This window comes from Sebastes fasciatus, chromosome 8 (genome assembly GCF_043250625.1).
Source record: "Sebastes fasciatus isolate fSebFas1 chromosome 8, fSebFas1.pri, whole genome shotgun sequence".
Lineage (NCBI taxonomy): Eukaryota > Metazoa > Chordata > Actinopteri > Perciformes > Sebastidae > Sebastes > Sebastes fasciatus.
In genome coordinates this window covers 17,373,126-17,395,390 of record NC_133802.1, presented here as the reverse complement: position 1 = coordinate 17,395,390, position 22,265 = coordinate 17,373,126, and the positions used below count along the sequence as shown (strand labels likewise).

The following is a 22,265-nucleotide window of genomic DNA, read 5'->3' as shown; positions in this document are numbered from 1 at the left end:
ACAAAACACATTTTTAGCCATAACTCAAGAATGCTAATTATGACAATTTCACACAAATATCTAAAGAAATGAAATGATGAAGTGATGACATTTTGGACAGACAAGGATGTAAACTGCAACTTGAATGGTTGATGGAGGCATAAAACTGCAAGGCGGTAATTCTAGTTGTGTCTTTTGCAAACGTAGTAAGGTAGAAAATGAGCTACCCTAATTTTCATCAAAACAAGCCATCCTCTGAGCTGGACAAATAACAATAGTCTCTATGTGCAGACGACTTAGCCTACAAAGTGCAATGCATGAAAGAGATATGACAAAAATATTCAATAACTTCATTTTTATGTAGTGTAGTGTCACCAAGATCATGGCACACATCAATGGTCTCCTCGTGGTTTTACTTCAATACTTATTTTGGAAAAATGTGATTTTGCTTAATTTTGGGGAATATCTATCGGAGAAAAATATTCCAAATGAAACTTCACCAAAATTATGCAAAAGTCAATTTTCCAAAATAACCTTTCGCTTACGAGTTATTGATCCAGGAAGTTCGAATCTGTGAATATCTTTCCAACTTTACCGAACCTAACTATGCACTTATCACTTCAAGATTGCGCAGCACAACCTCATTGATGTCTGCTGGTCTGAGCAGATATTTGCCTCTAAGACTCTCCATGACATCTTCCACCATCCTCAAAACATAGTCTGTTTCAAAATCCTCCGCATACTAAGTAAAGAACTTTTTGGACACCTCTCCTTAACCCTTATTCTTCCTCTGCCATGATGTTTCCTTCCCTGATTCAAACAGCTACCAAAGCCGCTACCACACCATATTCATACTGTGCATGTGCAATTCTGCGCCGTATCTACTTCCTGTTGTCCACGCTAAAAAGCTCCCATCAAAGCATTCAAATAGGTATATCTGCGGGTCTACAGTACTACAGGACACGCCTACAACAGTACATGAGACGCCCTTTGAAATGGTCCCAGTTCAGTTAGGTTTAGGCACCAAAAATACTAGAAATACCGCATTGCGGTTTTATGCCTCCGCAAACCAGTCAGGTTGCAGTTTACATCCATGTCTGTCCAAAATGTCATCACTGCATCATTTCATCCTATTGGACATTAGTGTGAAATTGTCATGATTAGCAATTCTTGAGTTATGGCCAAACACGTGTTTGTGCCAAATTTCAATTTGCTTGAAGTGTTCTCAGGCTTCTCAAATCATTGGTTCATGTGTGCAGAAATGGACTACTCAGCCTAGGCAGGAAGACCCACCCAAAGCCAGTTGTTTACCAGCCGGTTGATTGTTTATGTCTGAAAAACAACTGAAACTGGATGTCTGACATGCCCAGTGATAGTGGTGGAGAGTAAGCAAGTACATTACATTTGATTGCGTATCAAGTCCAATTTCATACCCCCTACTCTTTTTACTTATTTTCTGATCATTTTGTTATTTAATATCTCATGCGCAGAAGAAAACAATATGAACAATATGAATGAGCTCTTGTTGTTTTATTGCAAATATAAAGATATTAAGGATTAATTACATCACTGATCACACAAAAAAATTGTTTACACATTGACACATTTACAATAAAAATGTAAGTGTGTCATACAGCTGCTCTTTACTGTGCTTACACATTAACTTTTCATTCTTCTGAAGAATCAGACTAACATATGTGTGGGTAATATGGTGGATGTGATATTATACATTTTCTTAATTTAAGGATGTTTGGTTAATTACATCATAGTTATCTGCACACTACATTCTCTTGTCATTAAAGAAATATTCAGATATAATTATCAAGAAGATTGTTACAACCCGGCTCAAAGGTTGCAACAAAAATGGGAGACCAGACGAGTTTAAAAATAGTAACAGGCATTTATTTAACAAACTAACAATCAATAACTAAATTAACGTGGAAAGTCAGTAATCAGTGATGTAGGCATGTGTGGGTGGGTGAAAATGTCTGCTGCAAACAAAACCAAAACAGGTTTGCCAGCCAAGGAAGAGAGCGACATCTGTTGAAAGGTAGAGAGCTTTTATCCCAACCACACCAAGCCCAGGTGTGGCTCATCAGCCTGACGACCCTCTCTCCTGCAAAACAAAAGTGAACCAGCAAAAAGACACGGGACACCAAGTGGAGTGGAGGGGTCGTCACAAAGATACACTCCACATTTCTACTCTACCGTCAGAGGCAACTGAAACTTGATTTTATCACAGAAATGCCACATGTGTCCAGTCAGTCATGGATCCATCTCCACATACACACAGCCTGTTCAGTCCTCTTCAAATTTCAGTGCGGAACTGAAGTGTGGCGTCCTTCATCTTTTGCTTGTAGTCTACATCAAACTGCTCATTCTGGGCCACAGTGAAATGGTTCCTCCAGTCACCAACTTTCCCTGCAAAGCCACCACAGAGAACCACTCAGTTATTTCAGCTAAAAGTGTAGATCTGAATTTGTTTGTTCTCATCACACACATTTATCTATTTATTCATCAAGATACCTTTTCTCATGAAAGGAGAAATTTTGAAATCCATAACTGGGTTTGTAGAATAGTTGGCCATGTTGTCCTTTTTCATATCATCAAACTGCACTCCAGCTGTGACTCTTTTCTTCTCCTCGACTGAAGGAGACAAGCCAAGAAAGCAGCAGAGTTTGTCTATTTCCCGTCCAGTATCCTGGAAACACGGTGGTCAGATATCATCATTGCATTATTACCAGCTAGAGGAGAAAAGAAGCCTGAATAGGAAGAGCCTAACAATAACAGCTAGATTACCTCAATCAGATCTTCGTAGAACATGTAGTGGAGTTTTGGGTACGTTTGTTTCTTCTTCCACCAGCCATTCACATGGTCGTACCAGGATCCAAACACCACTGAAGAACACATGAAAACACTTCAGTGTTGTTCATTAGAAATCTGTGCATCACATCTATTATTATTGTATTTCATACATACTCTTTCCCTCCATGAATCTGTGAATGTAGTTGCTCCAGTCTCCAGGCTCTGGTTGAACCCCGTTCATGCGATCAAAGTGAAAATAAGACACCATGTTGTCTTTGGCGTTACGGGCCACGTAGATCATCTACAGAAGAAGAAAATGCTTAAATATGCTGATGATGTACCATCTCTATATGGCACATCAAGAAACCTGGGGTTATTCCTGATGATATCATATATATGATTGAGTTTCAACTGATTTTCTCTCAGCACCACTGATAGTAGGCCTACCTACTTAAACTCCGGGGTTCCCACATGGGTTCTTGGGGTGGAAACATTCAAGATGTACCTAAGTATATTGTTTTGCATGACCTGCACTCTGCTTTTTAACTTTCCGAGCATGCGTAGCCATAGTGACACTGGATTAAGGCTGCAACCACCAGTTTCATCATCCTAAAATTAAACATCTAGTGTAGCGATACAGAAATCTCAACTTGTTTGCTGATTTCTTCAGTATTCCCTCACCAGAGAGATCCTGATCCATAGTCACCCCAAGGTACAGTATGTGACACTAGTCCTGGATTTTTTATACTGTTCCCTGCGCATTTTACTATGATCTTGTTTTCTTTTTGCAATCTGCCCTTGGAACCGCATAGTATGGACAGATCACCCAATTTAGAGTCCAACTCCTTCGCAGGTATATTCTGAGTGACACTATAATCTCTCCCTGACACAAATAAAGCTGAATCATCTGCATAGAAAAACCCTTTTCTGCACCTACTATGTCATTAAAGCAAAGGTTGGTAATCGTCTTCAAAAACATTTTAGTTATATTTGTTGAAATTCTCATTACATCACGAAAGCAATCAATAAATTGAACGCTCTGACCAAAAAAAAGAAAAAATATGGTATCTGTGGCTGTCGCTTGTTCATTCAATAGCATTGGAGTTAACAGTAACAGACTTTGGATGTTCAGATGAATGTACTGTAAACCCTTCAAATTAAAACAGCCAAATGCATCTTTTTGTATGTCAGGTTTCTCAGCATCTCCCGTTGCACAATCCGTATTCATATCCAACAATCTAACTTTAGGCACTGCATTTGTTTCTACTGTAGTAACTAAAGGTAGACATGCCTCAAATTCTAGGCTACTGCTTCTCTTTGTTATCATTCAGCCTTTAAATGAAATATGAGTACTTAATGTTACTTTGTCATCTATTTCAGTGTCTTGTATATAAATTGATATAATGCAAATAACACACAAACTACTGACCTTGCAGTTTTGTTCCCAAAAGGACTTTGGCACAAACTGGACTGGAAAGTGAGTTTTAATGAGTCGAGGAGAAGTGGGGAGGTCGTCCACCATGTCTTTTCCTGTATGGAGAGGTAAAGATGTAGTGAGCAAAGCCCTGAACCTGTAAAGTGCTTAAATGGTTTCTTGACTGCTACAGTGAGGTGAATATGGTGATACTAATATCACTATTATCATTGTAATTCACATACAATGATAACATTTACTGAAGTTTAAGCAAACAGTAATAAAAAATCACCACACGGTATACTGAAGGTTAAATAAGTGTTTGTATGTTTGTGATGCATGTAGGTGACATATCGTGAGTATATTTGATCATCTGTTCAACCTGTAAACACAGATGGGACTATGAGCTCCAAGAAAGGCACTCTATCATAGATTGGGATGGATGTCTGACGCTCTGTCTGACCAAAATACAGCAGGTCAAGGATGTAGGAGACCCAAGTGGTTCCTAAAAGACAGAAAGAAAGAGAGAGGGAAATAAAATTATCCCCACCCTTCACCTCTATAGACACATCTTTTATGAGCTGTAACTCATTTAATCATGAGAGATCATGTTTATGAACTGGACTGACCTGCTTTAGGGTATGTTGCAATAAGTATATCATCTGGCCTGGCCTGAAAGTTTTGAACATTTTCCCAGTTGTCTGTGAAATAGTGGCTCATTGTGACTCCATGGAAATCAAACATTTCAGGTCGAGGGGGTATCTCCATGTTTTAAACAAGAAGAAAAGAATCAAAACATATACAACATTCACAGTCAAGTCAGTTTTGAAAAAATAACTCATAGACGTCTGCTTTATATCTGGATAATAAGATTTGGTTTTGTTTGTTGGTTAATTTGTTAGATCATTGCATGCATTTTAAAAATACTATTACAATGTAGCTCTTTGAAAAAAATACTTTCAGACTTTAGATTAATTTAAAGACATACCTCGGCCAGATCGAAAGACATGCTGAATGCTGCTGGTTCCTCTGCTCTATTCTGACACTTTCCTCTTCTCCTGCTGTAGTTTTACCAGGACAAGCAAACTGTTTTCCTTCCTCTCTCTCTTCTCGTTACATAACACTTTCTCTATTGTAAATGTAGGCTCAGTCCCAGATGTGTTATTGTACACCCGCCCCTCCCCTATCCACATTCCACATTCCAGATCTAACTGTTATTCCTCTGTTCTCTCCAAAACATACAGTATACACAGCAAACCCCTTTCTCAAAATACTGCGGAAGTGTCACTAAAAGGTTGCGACATATTCACCGCTGCACACTGCGAGTGAGGATTTTGTTTAAACTTCCTCCCCAGGCTCAGTGGTTTGGAAAGTTTTGAACATAGGCCAAGACTCCTTATATACTCTCATCAGGGAAAGGGTGGTTTTATACTGCACTGTGTCCTTCATTTGCCAGAACAAAGCTGTAACAACACTACAAAAACAAGGAGCTTTGCTGTTTTTCTTACCATGTAGAATTACCTAAAATGCACTTACAAGGAAAAACAATGCCATATGTTTTGAGTTGAACACATGCATGCCACATTTAAAGAAGAAATAAAATTGGGTTTCTGACATAGAGAACGACAGAAAACAAGAAGTTGAGGCAAGCAAGGATAAAACATGTCAAGCAAGGATAAGTTACTGTAACTTTGAGATATTGTGAAGTTAAAACACTACCATCATCGGCCAATTTTAAACTTAAACTTTATTACAATACAGATACAAATTTGACCTCTGCATTTAACCCATCCTAAACATTTAGGAGAGCAACTTGGGGGTTCAGTGTCTCGCTCAAGGACACTTCAATGTTCAGACTGTAGGAGCCGGGGATCGAATCAGCCAATCTTTGTGTTTAAAGGACGATCCATTGTTTAAAGGACGATCCATTATTTTTTTTTTTTTATCATTTTCGACATGCCATTCCACGACTTTTTTTTAAAAAAGATTTACGATTTGCTTTTTTTCCCTAGATTTTCGACATGCCGCGGAATTACTTTTTTTTTTAAGATTTTTGACATGTCGCGCCATGACTTTTTTTTTTTAAAGATTTTTCACATCATTAAAATGACCATGACTTTTTTTCTAAGCTTTTCGGGATGCCGCGCCACGACTTTTTTTTTTTTTTTCAGGATTTTCGACATGCCGCACCATGACTTTTTGGGGGGGATTTTTGACATGCCATGCTATGACTTTTTTATTTAAGATTTTTGACATGCTGAGCCATGACTTTTTTTTATGATTTTTGAATTATTTTTTCATGATTCTCGACTTTTTTTTAAAGATTTTCGACATGACTTTTTTTTTTTAAGATTTTCAGGATGCCGCGCCATGATTTTTTTTTTAATGATTTTTGACTTTTTTTATGATTTTTGACATGCCGCGCCACGACTTTTTTTTTAATGATTTTCAGGATGCCACGCCATGACTTTTTTTTATGATTTTTGATTTTTTTTTCATGATTCTCGATTTTTTTTAACGATTTTCGACATGCCTTTTTTTTCAAGATTTTCGACATGCCGTGCCATGATTTTTTTTTTAATGATTTTTGACTTTTTTTATGATTTTTGACATGCCGCGCCACGACTTTTTTTTTTAATGATTTTCAGGATGCCACACCATGATTTTTTTTTTTTAGGATTTTCGACATGCCTCACCATGACTTTTTTGGGGGGATTTTTGACATGCCATGCTATGACTTTTTTATTTAAGATTTTTGACATGCCGCGCCATGACTTTTTTTTATGATTTTTGATTTTTTTTTCATGATTCTCGATTTTTTTTTCACGATTTTCGACATGCCTTTTTTTTCAAGATTTTCGACATGCCGTGCCATGATTTTTTTTTTAATCATTTTTCGACATGCTGTGCCACAACTTATTTTTTTTTTAAATTTTCGACATGCCGCCCATGACTTATTTTTTTTTAATGATTTTCTACATTACTTTTTTATTTTTATGATTTTCGACAGGACTTTTTTTAAAAAATCATTTTCGGGTTGCCACGCCATTACTTTTTTTTTATGAAAGTAACATTTCAGGGATTTGTTCAAAATAAAAACTCAATGTTTAGCTGGAAGTGACGTATTCAGAAGTGATGTCACAGGAAGTGAAAAACGTATACAACAAAGATGGCGTCTCCCGTCGAGGCAGCGGTGGATGAGACACACGTGGAGAAAAAGAAGAAGGTAATGTGTATATAATAAGAAAAGAACTCGCAAGAGTGTCTTAACTGTCGATATCATCATGTGAGAGAGAGATTGGGACGGTGCTTTTCAGACTGACACCCAACGTAGCAGTAGTTCTCTATCATCAGGCAGCGCATGTGTTCCTGAGGGGATCGTGAAGGAGACGAGCTGACTCCACGTTTCTGGGCACAAATAAATACACTAAACTCTCGCTGACCTGCTAACTTGTTTGCTCCTCTTGAACAGTCTGCAGCTCGTTACTGGGAGGAGACACAGGAGGAGGGGAAAGATGAAAACAAAGTGGGAAAAGACGGAGAACAGACGGAACAGGCTCTGCAACAGAAGGAGCAACAGACACAGAAACAAGCACAGAAAAGAAAGCAAGAAGAAGAAGATCAAGGAGATGGAAATAAATTCATATCAGGGGTAAGAGAATTAACGTGATTGTTGTGTCAATGTCAGCATCAAGGTGTTACTCCAAAACAGATTAACAGTAGGAATCAGTCTTGGTTGGTTGCATATAGATGTGTATATATATATAATATCAGATTTGAAGTACAGGTAAGTGTAAATGTGTCGATAGATTTAGGTATATTTAATCTGAAGGAGTATTTCAGGGACTAACAATTCATTAAATTCACGGTTTGATGAAATAATTTATCTCCTTAAAGTTTTCCGTTTCGTTTTTACTTGAGTAGCTTTAAGATTGTAAAAAAACAACAGATTTTATTGCACACTATCTGACAGTGTCATATATATAAATATACATTATTCTGTATCAGCCTGTTCCGGCTCTTCATTGAGTGAGACTCTTTTGTTTTTTATAGCTGCTCTATTCCATCAATTGGAAATAGTGCGTCACTCTTTACATTTCCCTATATTCCTCCTGACATATTAAGTATCTTGAAATTTTTATGTTTTTTTTAATACAACATAACAAGTTATGCTTAAATGTATATTTCCAATGTAGTATAAAATGAATCTGAATCAAAGTAATATTATATTTGTCATTATGGAATGAAAATAATGTAGTTTTTACCGAACTCATGTTGACTCAAAAGCCCTGTACTGAATATTGGGGTGCATCCCCTAACTGTGAAGCAGCCTTTACAACCAGAAGAAGAATGTATTCAAGCTATACCACAATATTGCAATACCCCATAGTCCAAACAGTATCTATTTTCACACTCTAGTATTTATATTATATCAATATATCTCCCAGCTCTACATCAATTTACCTTAATTTGAATGTTTCACAAAGTAAATCTAGCGTATTTCTTCTAATTATTTTTCACTCTCTCAGAAATCCGACCCTTTCCCTGGGCCTGCTCCTATTCCACAAGACAGGTTGCAGAAGTACAAGAGGAAAGATAAAACTAAAAAGGTAAGCACCCCAATGTCTCTTATTTACAATTTATAATAAATATGTGGAGTTAGCCAACATCTCATGCCTTTATTCTTCTCCTCCTAGCCTCGCCGCAAGCATTTCAAGCTGAAAGACATGATCACTCGCTCAGAGGAAGGTTCAGAAATGGCCCAGAAACAAGCTGCTCGCTTTGACCTCCTACTCCCAGAGGATGCAGGGTAATTGCTTCTAAATGTTGGCTGGCTGCTTCGTGTCACAGTGTATGATGTTACAGAGATTCAATTATGAAAAATGTCACTTTAGGTTATTGCTGGTTGTGACATGTTTTCCTTTAATCTCAGGTTTCTTGAAGGAGATGAAGACGAGGACACATGTACGATCTCTCAGGAAGACATCGCAGATTCTGTGGATATAACATCTGCGACAAAGGTGGGACACTGATAGGACACTAGTTTAGATGTTGAAAGATTTCACACTTCTGACATCTTAGTGCTGGCGTCTTGGCTATAAAATAAAGTATATATTTGACCTTTTTTAAGGTCAAATTTTACTTTACATATTTATTTACAGCAAAAGCTGACAATAAAGTAGCTTTGTTTTGTTTGTACAGCTTAGGTTGTTCCCAACTTATTTTATTTACTTATTAGTAGAGAATGTGTGGGGCCTTAACATCACAAATCCAGTGTGTTTTTAATTCCTGTTTTTAGTTTTAAAAAGCATAATATTAGAAAACATGTAAAAAAAAACAAAAAAAAAACAGTCTGTTTAAATGGAACAAGATTATTTATTTTATGTATTTAAAAAGCACTTTTGAAAATAGGTTCCCATGTCTGATGTTGTTCCCCAGATTGTTTGCCTTTTATTAATTTGTTTTGTTTTTTCTCTCTCCCACTTCCTTCTCAGTATTTTAATCTTAAACTGTCTCAGTTTGGACCATATCGAGTGGATTATAGCAAGACTGGACGGTCAGTATCTCACTCTCCATACTCGTACAAACAATGTATGAAGTGTTTGTCATTGGGTTGCTACCACAGTTAAAAATATTTAGTCAGTTAGCTCAGCATTATGGGAAAATTAACTCCAGATTTTTCATATTTAACCCTTATGCCTCTCTAGGGAAATTTTTGGCTTTTTAATTTAATATTTTCAATACCTTTGTCTGTGTTAATGCATTTTGGCAAGGTTGTGAGTTTTTATTTTATTTTGGAAGTCCCATCCCAGCTCCTTTTATTAATAAACTTTGTAGCCAAAATTCAGACACTCAGACCCTTAAGGACAAAAATGTCCGCATTGAAACCCATTAAAACCACAATTTGTGATCCCATGGCCATTACAGTATAATGTTGCACCTGTTAGGGTGGGACAATTTACCCTGTTATCATTTTTATTGGCGCATAGAGTTTTGTAACATCATGTAATTGTAAGCATAGCTCACTCTGAAAACACCTGAGAGGGAGTGAAGGGCCTTTAAACGGGACAGAGCCATAATGCCGGACAGGTAGTGTACAGTGGGTTTCTTTCAGAGCTTTTTCACTGCCTGCTGCATCTGAAAACAGAGCTAAAGAGAGAACTGTGTCTGAACAGTAATGTTGGTGGGTAATCAAAATCAATCAAACGGACAGAGGGGGTTGTATGATGTACAGATTATAAAGCCTCTTGAATTATGCTAAAATGCTCTGTAGAGCTGAGGAAACTGCAGACTTTTACTTTCTGTGGCTTTATCACTACAAGCGAGTCCTTCGACATTATATAGAAATGTTGATTTAAATGTTTGAATTGTGGACATTTTGTTAACAGTGTGTTTTTTTCACTTCAGTCAACTCCTGCTTGGTGGGAGGAGAGGCCATGTTGCTTGTATAGACTGGCAGTCCAAACAGCTAATGTGTGAGATAAACGTGATGGAGTCTGTCAATGATGTAAAGTAAGTCATCCAACCTAACATTGTGCAGCACAAAGCACAACATTTTGTACATTACAATCATGCTTCACCTACCAGCAACTGTGAACATCCTTTCTGTAAATACTCAATACTTAAAAATCATTTTCTGCCTTTTATTTAGGTGGCTCCATAGTGAGAACATGTATGCGGTGGCTCAGAAGAAGTGGCTGTACATCTATGACTCCAACGGAATAGAGCTTCACTGCATCCGCAAATTCAATGACGTCCTTCGTATGCAGTTCCTCCCCTACCACTTTCTGCTAGCAACAGTGGTGGGTTCATTAAAACCGTTCTTTTAGGTTTTGTACATGATGTATTGCATGTTTATTTTGAATGTCTTACTGCAATAACAAAAAATTGTCTTCTGTTGAATTCTGTATTTGCCACAAACTCTGATATTATTTATCACGCGCTCAATTGATAGAGGTTTTTTCTCAATGTCTGGCTGCATAGATAAGTTTCACTTTCAGCTCAGTTCCCCGTCAGAAAGGGCTGTGTGGCGGCAAGATAAAGTGCTGAAAATATTCTAAATATAGCGTACACTTAGATGGATTTAGAATTTTTTTCAGGTGAGCCTTTCTTTGAGGTGTCTTTAAAGTACCTTAATGAGCTGTGTGTGTTAAACTACAACAACAAACTGAGCCCTTTTCACCTCACACAGTATCTTTGCATCTCTCCCTCCACACCTCACAGTTTGAAAATATTTCATCCAGATAAAGTAAATGTAAAAGCAAACAAATTGATCAGAGTGTTATTCTCCAGATCCTTGAATTCACCAACAGTAATCAGCTCTGACAAACCTTCCTGTTGACGCTCTTGTCTCCAGAGTGCTACAAGTTTCCTGCAATACCTGGATGTGTCTGTGGGAAAGGAGGTGGCAGCCACCTGCACCAAGACTGGCCGGCTTGATGTGATGTGCCAGAACCCTCATAATGCCATCATCCACCTGGGCCACCACAATGGCACGGTCACCCTCTGGTCGCCCAACCAGAAAGAAGCCCTCGTCAAGATGCTCTGTCACCAGGGCAGCGTGCGCTCTGTCGCTGTAGACAAGACGGGCACGTGAGTCACCTTAAAACTTTACTCTCGTTATGTAAGACAACATGGATATTTGGTTTCCTTTAGAGGCAGGAAGCAATGGATAATTATGTACATTATGTAGAGGTTGTTTCACAGTAGTCCCAGTGTAAACGGCATCATTAATATTTTTCTTCAGTTTTATAAAGTGTAATATGTCCTTGTAATCATTGACCAAATCCTGTCTTCAACCCACGGCCTGGAGACAACATATTTTTAAGGATTCAGTCGTATACTTGGCCGTGCATTTTACCAAGGCCTGGGTACCGGTACCCGATACCTTTTAAGGTAATAACCCAGTACCAAGTAGCATCTTCTCCAGTCAAAAGATACCTGCAATCAATCCTTTTTGTCTCCAGATCTAGAAAGAAATTACTTCGTCAGAGCATGTGAAACAGAGTGGAGTGGATGTTTTAAAAGGTTGGAGCGTCGCCCTATCTCCCGCTCCATCCAACGCTCCCAATTTCTGCGAGGCTTGCCGTGATAGTCTGTGTTACCGGTGTTACACGGTGTTCGACGGTGTTCGGGCACACACCGATTACATTACTTGCCCACAGCTCCCACCGTCGTTTTGCTTTTTTTTTTTTATATAATAAAACTTATTTAGTTCATTTTCGTGTATTGGTGCCGTGTTATCAATACATAGTCAGACGACAGACGCTACAAACTGAAAGTGAAAGTGCTACGTACGGGGTCACAGCACAGAGTAGCAGGAGTCAGATTTCACACACACAGGATGAGAGAGAGTTGACAGACAAGACGATGGCGGAGGATTTGGTGTCAAAGCGAAAAGCAAAGCGCTTATTTGGCAATATTTCAGATTTAAACCCAATGCTATGAGGGAATCATAACATTAATGAGGCAATCTCTGTGAGGGGGACGGAGCGGTCACAGCTGGTGCGGTCACAGCCCGCAGCAAAAGCTGGAACGTAGAAGCCAAACACACAGCCATTCAACGTTAAAGATCAAAGTAAGCGCTGTACATATATTGACTGTCGTATTTTCTTGTAAAATGTCCAGTGTAAACAGTAACACCGGTGTTGTCACAAGTTTATGAACCGCTGGGAAAATGTCCTCACTGTGACATCCCTAGCGCCTGCGTACAATTGTTTCAGACTCGTGTGCTCCAAATATTTTCAATAACTACAGAGCAGCAGGTCAGATGAGTTCAATTAATGTAAATGGTTTGTTCATCTTTTAATTATAATTCTAATTTTGTAAAAGTGCATTTCGATTTGCCTGTTAGGCGCAATGTCTGCAGTGTTTTAGTGACCTCTGCTGTCTGTCTGTTGCAGAACAAATTATTCATCTGCTTTGTGTGTGTTGCCAGGAAAAGTGACCGCACAGTCAGTGTCTCTGTTCATCTTCTCTCTCCGAGCCCTAGAAATGCACAATCTATAAGCTTGTACTCTATATTAATTATTAAAAAAGCATACACACAGCGCCGCCGCCCAGCCCTCGTCTCTGTAATTGTCTCAGTCGGTCATCAGTCCAAAACTCAAAATTTATTGAAAAAAGAATCCAAAATCTCATCATGTTTCTATCTAACGAAATATGCTGCTTCAGTCCATATTTGTTGGCGCTTAGCCTTTCAAAAACAACATTTTCACTGCGGTCAAAAAAATTTTTTCTCTTCCACTCACTGCACACAAAGGACACACCTGTATACCTATTAATGGGACGGTCTAGTAGCAATCAAACAAAACTGACGAGTTGTAATCATTAAAGAAAGTTGATTTTAATAAAAAAAGACTCCCTCATTTAATCCGATGAATCACTTAATTCAAATTGAGAATTTTGTTCGAGGATTAGTTTTTTTAGGGTCAAAATATGACAGACATTCGAAGCTTCATCTGAAAACCTCAATAGAAGCTTTGAATGTAAAAAAACCCACATTTGTAGCCTAAAGCCTAATTAAAATGCAACACAGCTTGTTTTGTTTTTTTCGAGTGGAGCAGCTTTGAGCTGGGGAGCGGAAGGAACAAACTGCTCCGTGAGCGAGCAAGGCAGAACAGTGGGTCGTTGAAAGTGGTTGAAAAGAATTTGAAGAAAAAATCCGTAAATAATAAACAGCTTTATAGTCAGGTTGAATAACTGTTACATTTTCTGTTGTGAGCACTGAACTGCAGTTTCCCCAGTGTCCACCAGAGAGCAATCTGTTGTTCTGGTCTCCTCTTGGCAGATACATGGTGACATCTGGTATGGATAAAAAGCTGAAGGTCTATGACATTAGAACCTTCAAGCCCCTCAAGTCCTACTTCCTCCCTGCTGGAGCGTCCTGTTTGTCGCTGAGCCAGAGAGGGCTGCTGTCTGCAGCCACGGGGGACATTGTTCAGGTCACTATCTCCTCCACACTGCATGATTCATGATTCGTCATTGAAAAACCATCTGGAGCACATAGGAAGCTGGATATTTACCATGATCAGCAAAAACACTATGGTATAGTGGGAAAAAAGGGGAACCACAGACACATGGAAAACATTTTGATATTGAACAACAAATGTTACAGAATTGGTGACATCGCTGGATGGCCACACTTTGTTTTACGCAATCCGAAATTTCCTAATAAGGATCTAGTAAATTTCCTGTGAAGAGCTATGCAATCTGGTACTAATTATAGGGAAAATAGACACAATTCTGAGAGTTGCCTGTAGATACATTTAAAAAATGTTGCACATGCTGTGCAGCTGAACTCGGTCTCTGTTTTCTCTATCATAAATCAACATTTCCTTCTCAGGAACCTTCCTTTTGCATTTATAGTTACATATATGTCAGAGTTTGTTTTTCGAGAGAAGGAAGGGAAACTTTGGGGCGTGTAAAATAAAGTGATCTATGGGAAGTGAGTGTTACAAAAAGACAATTGGCCTTTTTCACAGTAGATATTTAATCTTGTCATTACAGCAAAAGCCCAGGTGAAACAAACACCTGGGCTTTTGCTGCTATGACAAGATAAAACGTCTGCTGTGAAAAAAGTCTGCAGTGACTTCTTCTGGCCAAAGATAGAATTAAAAAAAACAAGCTGACATTTTGCACATTGCTGCTATAAATTACCTATGACATTGCAGAAAGTCATTTTTTTATCACAATTATCTTTTTTCTTTTCTGTTAACCAACGATGCATAAGGCACCTCTTTACGTATTGGTAACCTTTTACCCTCACATCACCTAATCTGTGTCTGTGAAATCTGTCTCCCTGCAGGTGTACAAAGACGTGTGGAGCACTCCTGTGACTAAACCCTACATGGCTCACAGAGTTCAGAGAACAGTTTGGGGGATGCACTTCTGTCCCTTTGAGGATGTCCTCGGGGTGGGGCACGGAGATGGTTTCACCAGCATGCTCATACCAGGTCCGACATGGTTTCACATTATATTTAAAAGTAGACTGAATAAGAAGGTTGCACTGATGGTACATGTCCACATGGGCGTTTTTGGACGCGAGGGATCGCCTCACTTTCCAGCATTGGATGCTTGATGGACTGTCACTAGACTCTAGGCACCTGATTGGACGAACGCTTTCCCTCGTGGGCTGCTGCTCCCAGCTTTCAAACCGGAACCAACGTGGCGGCTCGTTTGGAAACTTTTTCTCGCATATTACGAAAAAGGTTCACTAAAATGTGTTTCTGAAAAAGATTTAGGTGAGAAATAAGTCATGCAGTTGCTGAATCTGTCCTTATTTTCGACAACAGTTAGTTTAAAAGTTTTAGGAAAGGACAGGATCCGTCCTTTCCATGCTACCGTTCATTGTCAATGTAAGCAGCCGTGCAATGCATTCTGGTAACATAAGATAAGATAATACTTTATTAGTCCCACAGTGGGGAAATTTGCAGTGTACAGCAGCAAAGGGGATAGTGCAGAAACAAGAAGCATCAGTAAAAAACAAAAGGCAAGACAGAGTAAAAAAAGTAAACAGACATATTGAAAAATAGGAACAAATTTAAATAAAACATAGGAACACTATAAACAAGGGGAAATGCATTATGTTTCGAGAGACGGACCGTCACGTTGGCCGCTCCTCATTTGCATAAAGTTGACGTCTAGACTACTAACCGTTGTCGATCTAAAATGAAGACAGATTCAGCAACTTCAGAAACACATTTTGGTGAACTTTTTTCTTAATATATGAGGAAAAAGTTTCCAAACAAGCCGCCATGTTGGTTCCGGTTTGAAAGCTGGGAGCAGCAGCCCACGACTGAAAACGCTCATCCAATCAGCTACCTGGTTTCGAGGGTCCAGTGGCAGCCCATCAAGTGCCCAATGCTGGCAAGCGAGGCGTCCAAAAACGGTCATGTGGACACGTACCAATAGACAGGGTCAAAATTAACACAAAATTTGATGTGAGGAAACTGGTGGTTCAGCTTGATGTGGTCATGTGTGTTTCTTGATGGGTAAACCCAACCATAACAGCTGCCATCATATATTCAAATGTTTTGTTCTCCGGCTACTTCATTTACATTCACAGGTGCGGGAGAGCCAAACTTCGACGGTCTGGATGCAAATCCATACCGTAGTGCAAAGCAGAGGCAGGAGTGGGAGGTTAAAGCCCTGCTGGAGAAGATCCAGCCAGAGCTCATCACCCTCGACCCCACCGAGCTGGGACGGGTTGACCGCGCCACCTTTGAACAAAAGCACCAAGACAGGGTCCAGGCTCTGGTCAGTGTCTGGAAGCATCTTATTGGCACACATCAGATTTTATTTTTGGGATACTCTTGATCATATTAAATATATTACAGTTTACACCCTTCTAAACGCATTTTTTGTCTTCCCAGGGCTTTGACCCACTTGCCAAAGAAAAATTTGTTCCGAGGTATAAGAAAAAAGGTCGTAGTTCGGCTGGCAATGTTGAAAAGCGCAAGAGACAAGTGGCTCATGAGGACCTGAGGGTAAGTAATCCAGAATATAAGATAAAAAGTGATGCAATGGCTTTGTGATCTTTCGGCTATATCTTTAGTGTCTGGCTCATCTCTCTTGACTTGTTCACCCCCCCCAGGATGAAATCAGGGAAACTACGGAGGACAAAATGAAGATTGAAAAAGAGAGAAAGCAGAGGGAGAAGAAGGAGGCGGTGTTATCCAGCCAGAGATCTGCTCTGGACAGATTCAAAAAGTAGTAAAGGAAGAGCCTTTGTGCAGCCCAAAACCCAGTGACATTCTGTGGGAGTGACCTTTGACCTTCATATAAAGGACACATTTCTTGGACACATTATTCCACTGTGGGAACAAAACAGGAACTGCGGAAATTCTGAATGTAGTCGGCTAATAGAGACTCACTCTCATGGGTGGCAGATCATCAGTAATCAATTTTCAGTGCAGTGAAAGGGCCGTTCTATTTAATGCCTGTAGCCTGAAGCACTTCCTGTCTACATGGGTGGATAATGGGTGTCATCCAGAATTTGTGTTAAGTTGTATTTTTTCTCTACTGATGAGCACATTTTTTCACTTATTTTTGACCTCGTCGAATGGAGCAAGGGAGTGCTTTTTGGTGGCTGTACTGACTGAGTGTATGTCATGTTTTATATAAATATGTTCTAAAAATAAACCATATAATGCCAAGAATTCAGAGTGTTATTTGAGCTCACAACATACTGTAAGATATGCTCACACATTGTCAGCACTTTGGTTAACTCCTTATCAGAACGACTCAGTTTAAATTGATGTCAGCATAGACTGCATCCCTCCCAAATTAATCAGCAGGTGTATTTTGGAGATGTCTGACCTACAGTCACTGGTAATAATGACAACATGAGTGTGCCTTATAAACAAGTTTTGTAAAGGAGAAGAATTAATAGATCAAATTATATATACAGTATGCTCATAATATTTTCCAAATATAGAAGTATGGTGAAACTAATTGCTCAAGCAATTCTGGAAGTCATGTGACAACTCAATTCAAGGCTCTTGAAATAGAAAAGGGAATAAGAAATGTGACTCAATCCTCGCATCCTCATTTTCTGTTTTAACCATAAGAGACCCACTTAGACCTGTTTTTGTCAAACTCAACAGTATATGTCACACAGAAGTGGTGTACATCATCTGAAAGCTGGGATCCTGAAGATTAATTTGAAATGCAGCTCAGCATTGTGTGTCAAAATACACATTAAGACACCAAGACATTGAGGAACACCATAGAAAAAGCTATGCTGTGACTTGCTATCAAAGACTTGACATTTGGCAAAATTTGGCGATTGGATGGCAAGCGCTTCTGTTCTGGAAACTTCTCAGAAACACCCTTATTGTTAATCTACCTAGGAAAGCCATCCATCCTCTGCTCTAGGTCTCTAGATTGTGACTGTAAAGTTTCACGAGGCAGTGATTATCCTAGAGGTCACCACAGGTCATTTTATACAGTGAGGTCAAGTTTTAAAAAATGGTCTCACTACAATGAAATGGCTACTATACGGACTAACATCATCACACTTGAATACATTTGGGCTCATTGGATCCACAAGAGTCTCAGCTTTACAGTGATACCCAATTTATGCAATTCAAAGACTGTTTAGGGACCCCAGTATGCAGAAATATTATAATACACCATTTTAAAAAAAGGCGAAAATAACACATTCACTGCATGCCCCAAACTGCATATAATTATCATAAAGTGGACATATCCGTAAAGAGGAGACTCGTGGGTACCCATAGAACCCATTTTTATTCACATTCATTCATTATTGCTTCAGTTGTCATGGAGAAACCCAATGTGACAGAAATTTTGAAACAAAACAGATCTGTGTATACATGTGTGTTTCTCTTAAAAAAAAGAAAAAGACATCAGGCAAACTTAACATGATACAGAGCGGTTTATTGGTGACTATTTGATTCAACCATAAATTTCCTGAGTGTAAACACACTGACCTTCTCTTTGTTCACATTGGGGCTTTATCCTGACACACTGTAAACTGTCTTTTAAAATGTACCGAAATCAGTCCAGACACTCACACTCTTTTTAATGTTTAATCTCAATGTTACAGAAAGATATAATACTACAATTCAGTTGGGATTGTAGCGATGTATCACATCAGTCATGGTTATATTTTCCAGTTGATATGAGGCAGCAGAATAATCGAGCCTCCAAAGACGGAAGATATCAAATTCCTCTGACGTCTGTTCCCAGAACTGGACGATTACATCTCACTGTCTCCAATTTCAAAACTGTCCAATCAATGGCAGGTTGCACACATCATCATGTCATTATTATTACTGAAAAACACAAATTCATTGGATACATCTTGTACTGACGTGATTCTTACTACCATTTTGAACATAAAAAAGCTTTTAGCAATTAAGTATTTGTTGGTATTACTTCCTTCCTACTCGGTATCTGAAGCCTGTGGTTTGGTTGTACTATTGTTTGGAGCATCATGCATTTAGGCATCTTAATAGACTAACATCTACACTTGAAGTACCTGGTGTAATATATATATGAGGATAGCAGCCTAGAGATGTCAGACTTTGTGTGTCAATAGAAATACTTGTTCCAATGTGCATTTATCACATAAGCGGCTGTTTTTCCTCACTGTATACTATCAGCATGCCATTGTTGTTTGTTCTACATCTATTATATGTGTCAGTGAAGGATGCTGTAACAGTCTAATAACGATAGCTTAAAGACTACTTTGACAATTTTTCATACAACCAGCTGATCATCGTTTTTCCTGCAAATAAATAAAACCAGTTAAATAGTGTTTTAAAAAAATAAAGCTATAAAAATAAAGTGACATTTGACAGCCTGAAGAGCACTTGTGCTGTTCACAGTATTGAAGCGAGGCACAGCCCCAACGAGTCCTTCTTATGAACCCTCACAAGCCCTGCTCCAGCCCCAGAGCTGACCCCAACATCGCCCGGACTTTGCAGAGCCCCAGAGAGGCACGCAGACTCAGCCAGGAGCAAGGGTGTGATGTCTGGACGTCAGCCCAGTAGTGCAGCATCTCCCTGGGCGGGATGCGGTGGATGGACACCATGGCCTGATAGCAGCAGCGCCCGTATGGCACACCGGGGCCCCCGGAGAAGAGCGGGCAGTGCGAGGGCAGCACTCCGGCTGTCCGGGCGCACAGGCCGACAAACACATCCTCGGGGGGCAGGGGTGTGGATAAAGGCGATGCGGAAGCTGCCAGGGAGATCTTGAGCAATGCAGAGCGGGACAGGACGTAGGCCGTACCACTGCAGTAGTCTGGAAACACAGAAGGAGGGTAGGCCCCCGAGGGGAGGTAGTGCTTGCTCTCGGGGTCACGGTCCGGGGCCACGTGAAGATGCACCCTGCCGAGGTACAAATCTCCTTGTTCGTAGGGGTTACGGCTCTTGTTCAGGAAGTGCAGCAGGGCGCTGGGGTTGAACAGGACATCATCGTCCACTTTGGCCATGAAGTGGGCCTGAGGGCAGAACCGGCGGGCCCAGCCCAGCATGGACAGAGTCTTCAGGGTCAGGTTGGAGTAGGTGTCCAGAAAGCGCCCCTGAATCAAATCCCCTCGCTCCCTAGCCTCCTCTATGAGCAGCTTGGCCATCCCGGGGTCAGACGCCACACCAACCATGAACAGGGTCATGACCCTGAGGCCCCTCACCTCCACCTCACCACCCCAGGTGTCCCGGATGGCCTGGCGGGCCCTCTGGTTGCCAGGAGCCGAGGTAACCATGGTGATGAGGTAAGGCTTGGCTCTCTGGCACACCAGAGGACTGGGCATGAGCAGGAACTCCTCTGGTCTGGTGGGAGGGACGCTCTGCGGAGGGATGATGCCTCCTCCTCCTCCTCCTGCGTGAGGCGGCTCCAACACCGTGTTCATGCTGATGGAGGTGACCCACGACTCGATGCAGTCCACGAAGAGCAGAGCCAGCACGGCTAAGGTCGCTAACGCCAAGCACACATAATAAGGCAAAGCACCAAACCTGCTCCCTCGCTTTCCAAACCGAGGCTTACATACCCACAGTCCGCGTCCGACCATGACAAAACCTCTCCTTTCCACTCCCACTGCTACAGCTCTGAACACACCGCTGTAGAGCTGCGCCTCGTTTCTCACCGGTCTTCCTTCTTCTCCTTGTCTCCACGACTAAAATCCCTCCACTATCATCGCGTTATCTTTATCTTCTGTTGTTGCCCCGGTAACGCGCCGGAGGAGAGTGTCCCAGCGTCGGTTCGGTGTGGATGCGGTAGAAAGCAGCTTGGTACTGTGTGTTGATGCTGCAGTCCGTTTTTACAAAAAGTGGGATATGCACCTGCGCAAATGAACCGGTCGATTCGGCAGCAGCCCCTGAAGCTATTACTGCCCTGGTTTCTTCTTTATACTATAACGTGGAGCTACTCAGAGTGGAGCTACTCTGAGGTCGATTGCGTCACAGGGGAGAAAAATGTTGCCAAATGATCAGAGATACCCTTTAAGCGTCCTGATGCTCTGGTGGTGATGAAATGCCTTCTGCTTTTGGATGAGCAGCCTTTGGTTTCCTCGTTCATCAGGCTGAGTAGCCTATCCCATATATATAGGCTTACTGTCCTTTGAGCAAACCAGCTATATTTTTATTTATTTATTTATTTATTCGTTTTTGACAGGGACCATACATAAGCTTACTATCCTTTTGCAAACCAGCTATATTTTTATTTATTTATTTATTTTTGACAGGGACCATACATATAGGCTAACTGTCCTTTGAGCAAAACCAGCTATATTTTTATTTATTTATTATTACATTTTAAATCTTTCAAGTAACATTTTCAAAGGATAAATCATAGCCTATATGTTGTTATCTTATTATCTTATTATATGACACATCCTTGACTTCGCTTGTAATATAGTGGTTATCACAATGTTTCCAGGTTTTATTTTTTTATTTATTTATTTTTGACAGGGACCATACATATAGGCATTGTTACACTTCATTAAAGTGCAACCGATGCAACGTGTACAGGACTTCTAGCCAGTGCTCATTTGCAGACCTTGTCCCTGATTACTACACACAGATCTAACAGGATCCCTGCTGTCTTTGAAACAAAATGTTGATCGAAGGCAGAGAGGCTTTGTTTGCATATTAATATTAGTCAGATGGCACAGTTCGGCTATTTAAATGATATATTAAAATAAACCTGATTCTATTATTATTATTATTATAGCCTATTTTCTATTTTATTTTATTATATTATTTATTATTATATATTTATTATTATTTATTTATTATTTATTTTATTATATTTCTATGTTTTATTTATTATAGCCTCAGATTCCAGCTACAATGTGGGCAGATAATGGTGACGCATCTTGGCTACAGGGATGGAGGTCTAAAATCAGATGAATGATCAATTAACTGTGGCAATCGGAGCCCATAAACGACATTAAATCAAGTAGAAAGACGACAGTTTACAAAAAAAATATCAATTCTATTAAGGATTATTTTCATCGCAATCATTTAGTGTGAATCTGCTTTGCGCATCCAGTCCCATCACACCTGGAGGCACATGCAGGGCGACACCTGCTGGTCATCCA

At 39.9% G+C, this 22,265-nt stretch overlaps 3 protein-coding genes across 3 annotated transcripts; 1 reads left to right on the top strand and 2 right to left on the bottom strand.

Moving 5' to 3' along the window:
* Positions 1–1,494: 1,494 nt before the first annotated feature.
* LOC141772678 (cytosolic sulfotransferase 3-like) lies at positions 1,495–5,356 on the bottom strand. The gene is made up of 8 exons (XM_074643950.1): positions 5,187–5,356; positions 4,828–4,960; positions 4,581–4,703; positions 4,214–4,314; positions 2,959–3,085; positions 2,779–2,876; positions 2,506–2,680; positions 1,495–2,400 (listed from the first exon to the last, which is right to left on the bottom strand). The coding sequence occupies exons 1-8, from the start codon at positions 5,205–5,207 to the stop codon at positions 2,288–2,290; spliced, it is 891 nt and encodes a 296-aa protein (XP_074500051.1). The 5' UTR covers positions 5,208–5,356; the 3' UTR covers positions 1,495–2,287.
* Positions 5,357–7,270: 1,914 nt separating this feature from the next.
* On the top strand, positions 7,271–17,358 carry wdr46 (WD repeat domain 46). Its single transcript, XM_074643947.1, has 14 exons — positions 7,271–7,424; positions 7,671–7,850; positions 8,728–8,808; positions 8,896–9,008; positions 9,132–9,219; positions 9,694–9,755; positions 10,607–10,711; positions 10,851–11,001; positions 11,556–11,791; positions 13,989–14,142; positions 15,006–15,153; positions 16,266–16,456; positions 16,573–16,686; positions 16,794–17,358. The coding sequence occupies exons 1-14, from the start codon at positions 7,368–7,370 to the stop codon at positions 16,911–16,913; spliced, it is 1,800 nt and encodes a 599-aa protein (XP_074500048.1). The 5' UTR covers positions 7,271–7,367; the 3' UTR covers positions 16,914–17,358.
* A 1,222-nt stretch (positions 17,359–18,580) lies between these two features.
* b3galt4 (UDP-Gal:betaGlcNAc beta 1,3-galactosyltransferase, polypeptide 4) lies at positions 18,581–21,073 on the bottom strand. Its single transcript, XM_074643949.1, has one exon. The coding sequence runs from the start codon at positions 20,733–20,735 to the stop codon at positions 19,599–19,601; it is 1,137 nt and encodes a 378-aa protein (XP_074500050.1). The 5' UTR covers positions 20,736–21,073; the 3' UTR covers positions 18,581–19,598.
* Positions 21,074–22,265: the final 1,192 nt, after the last annotated feature.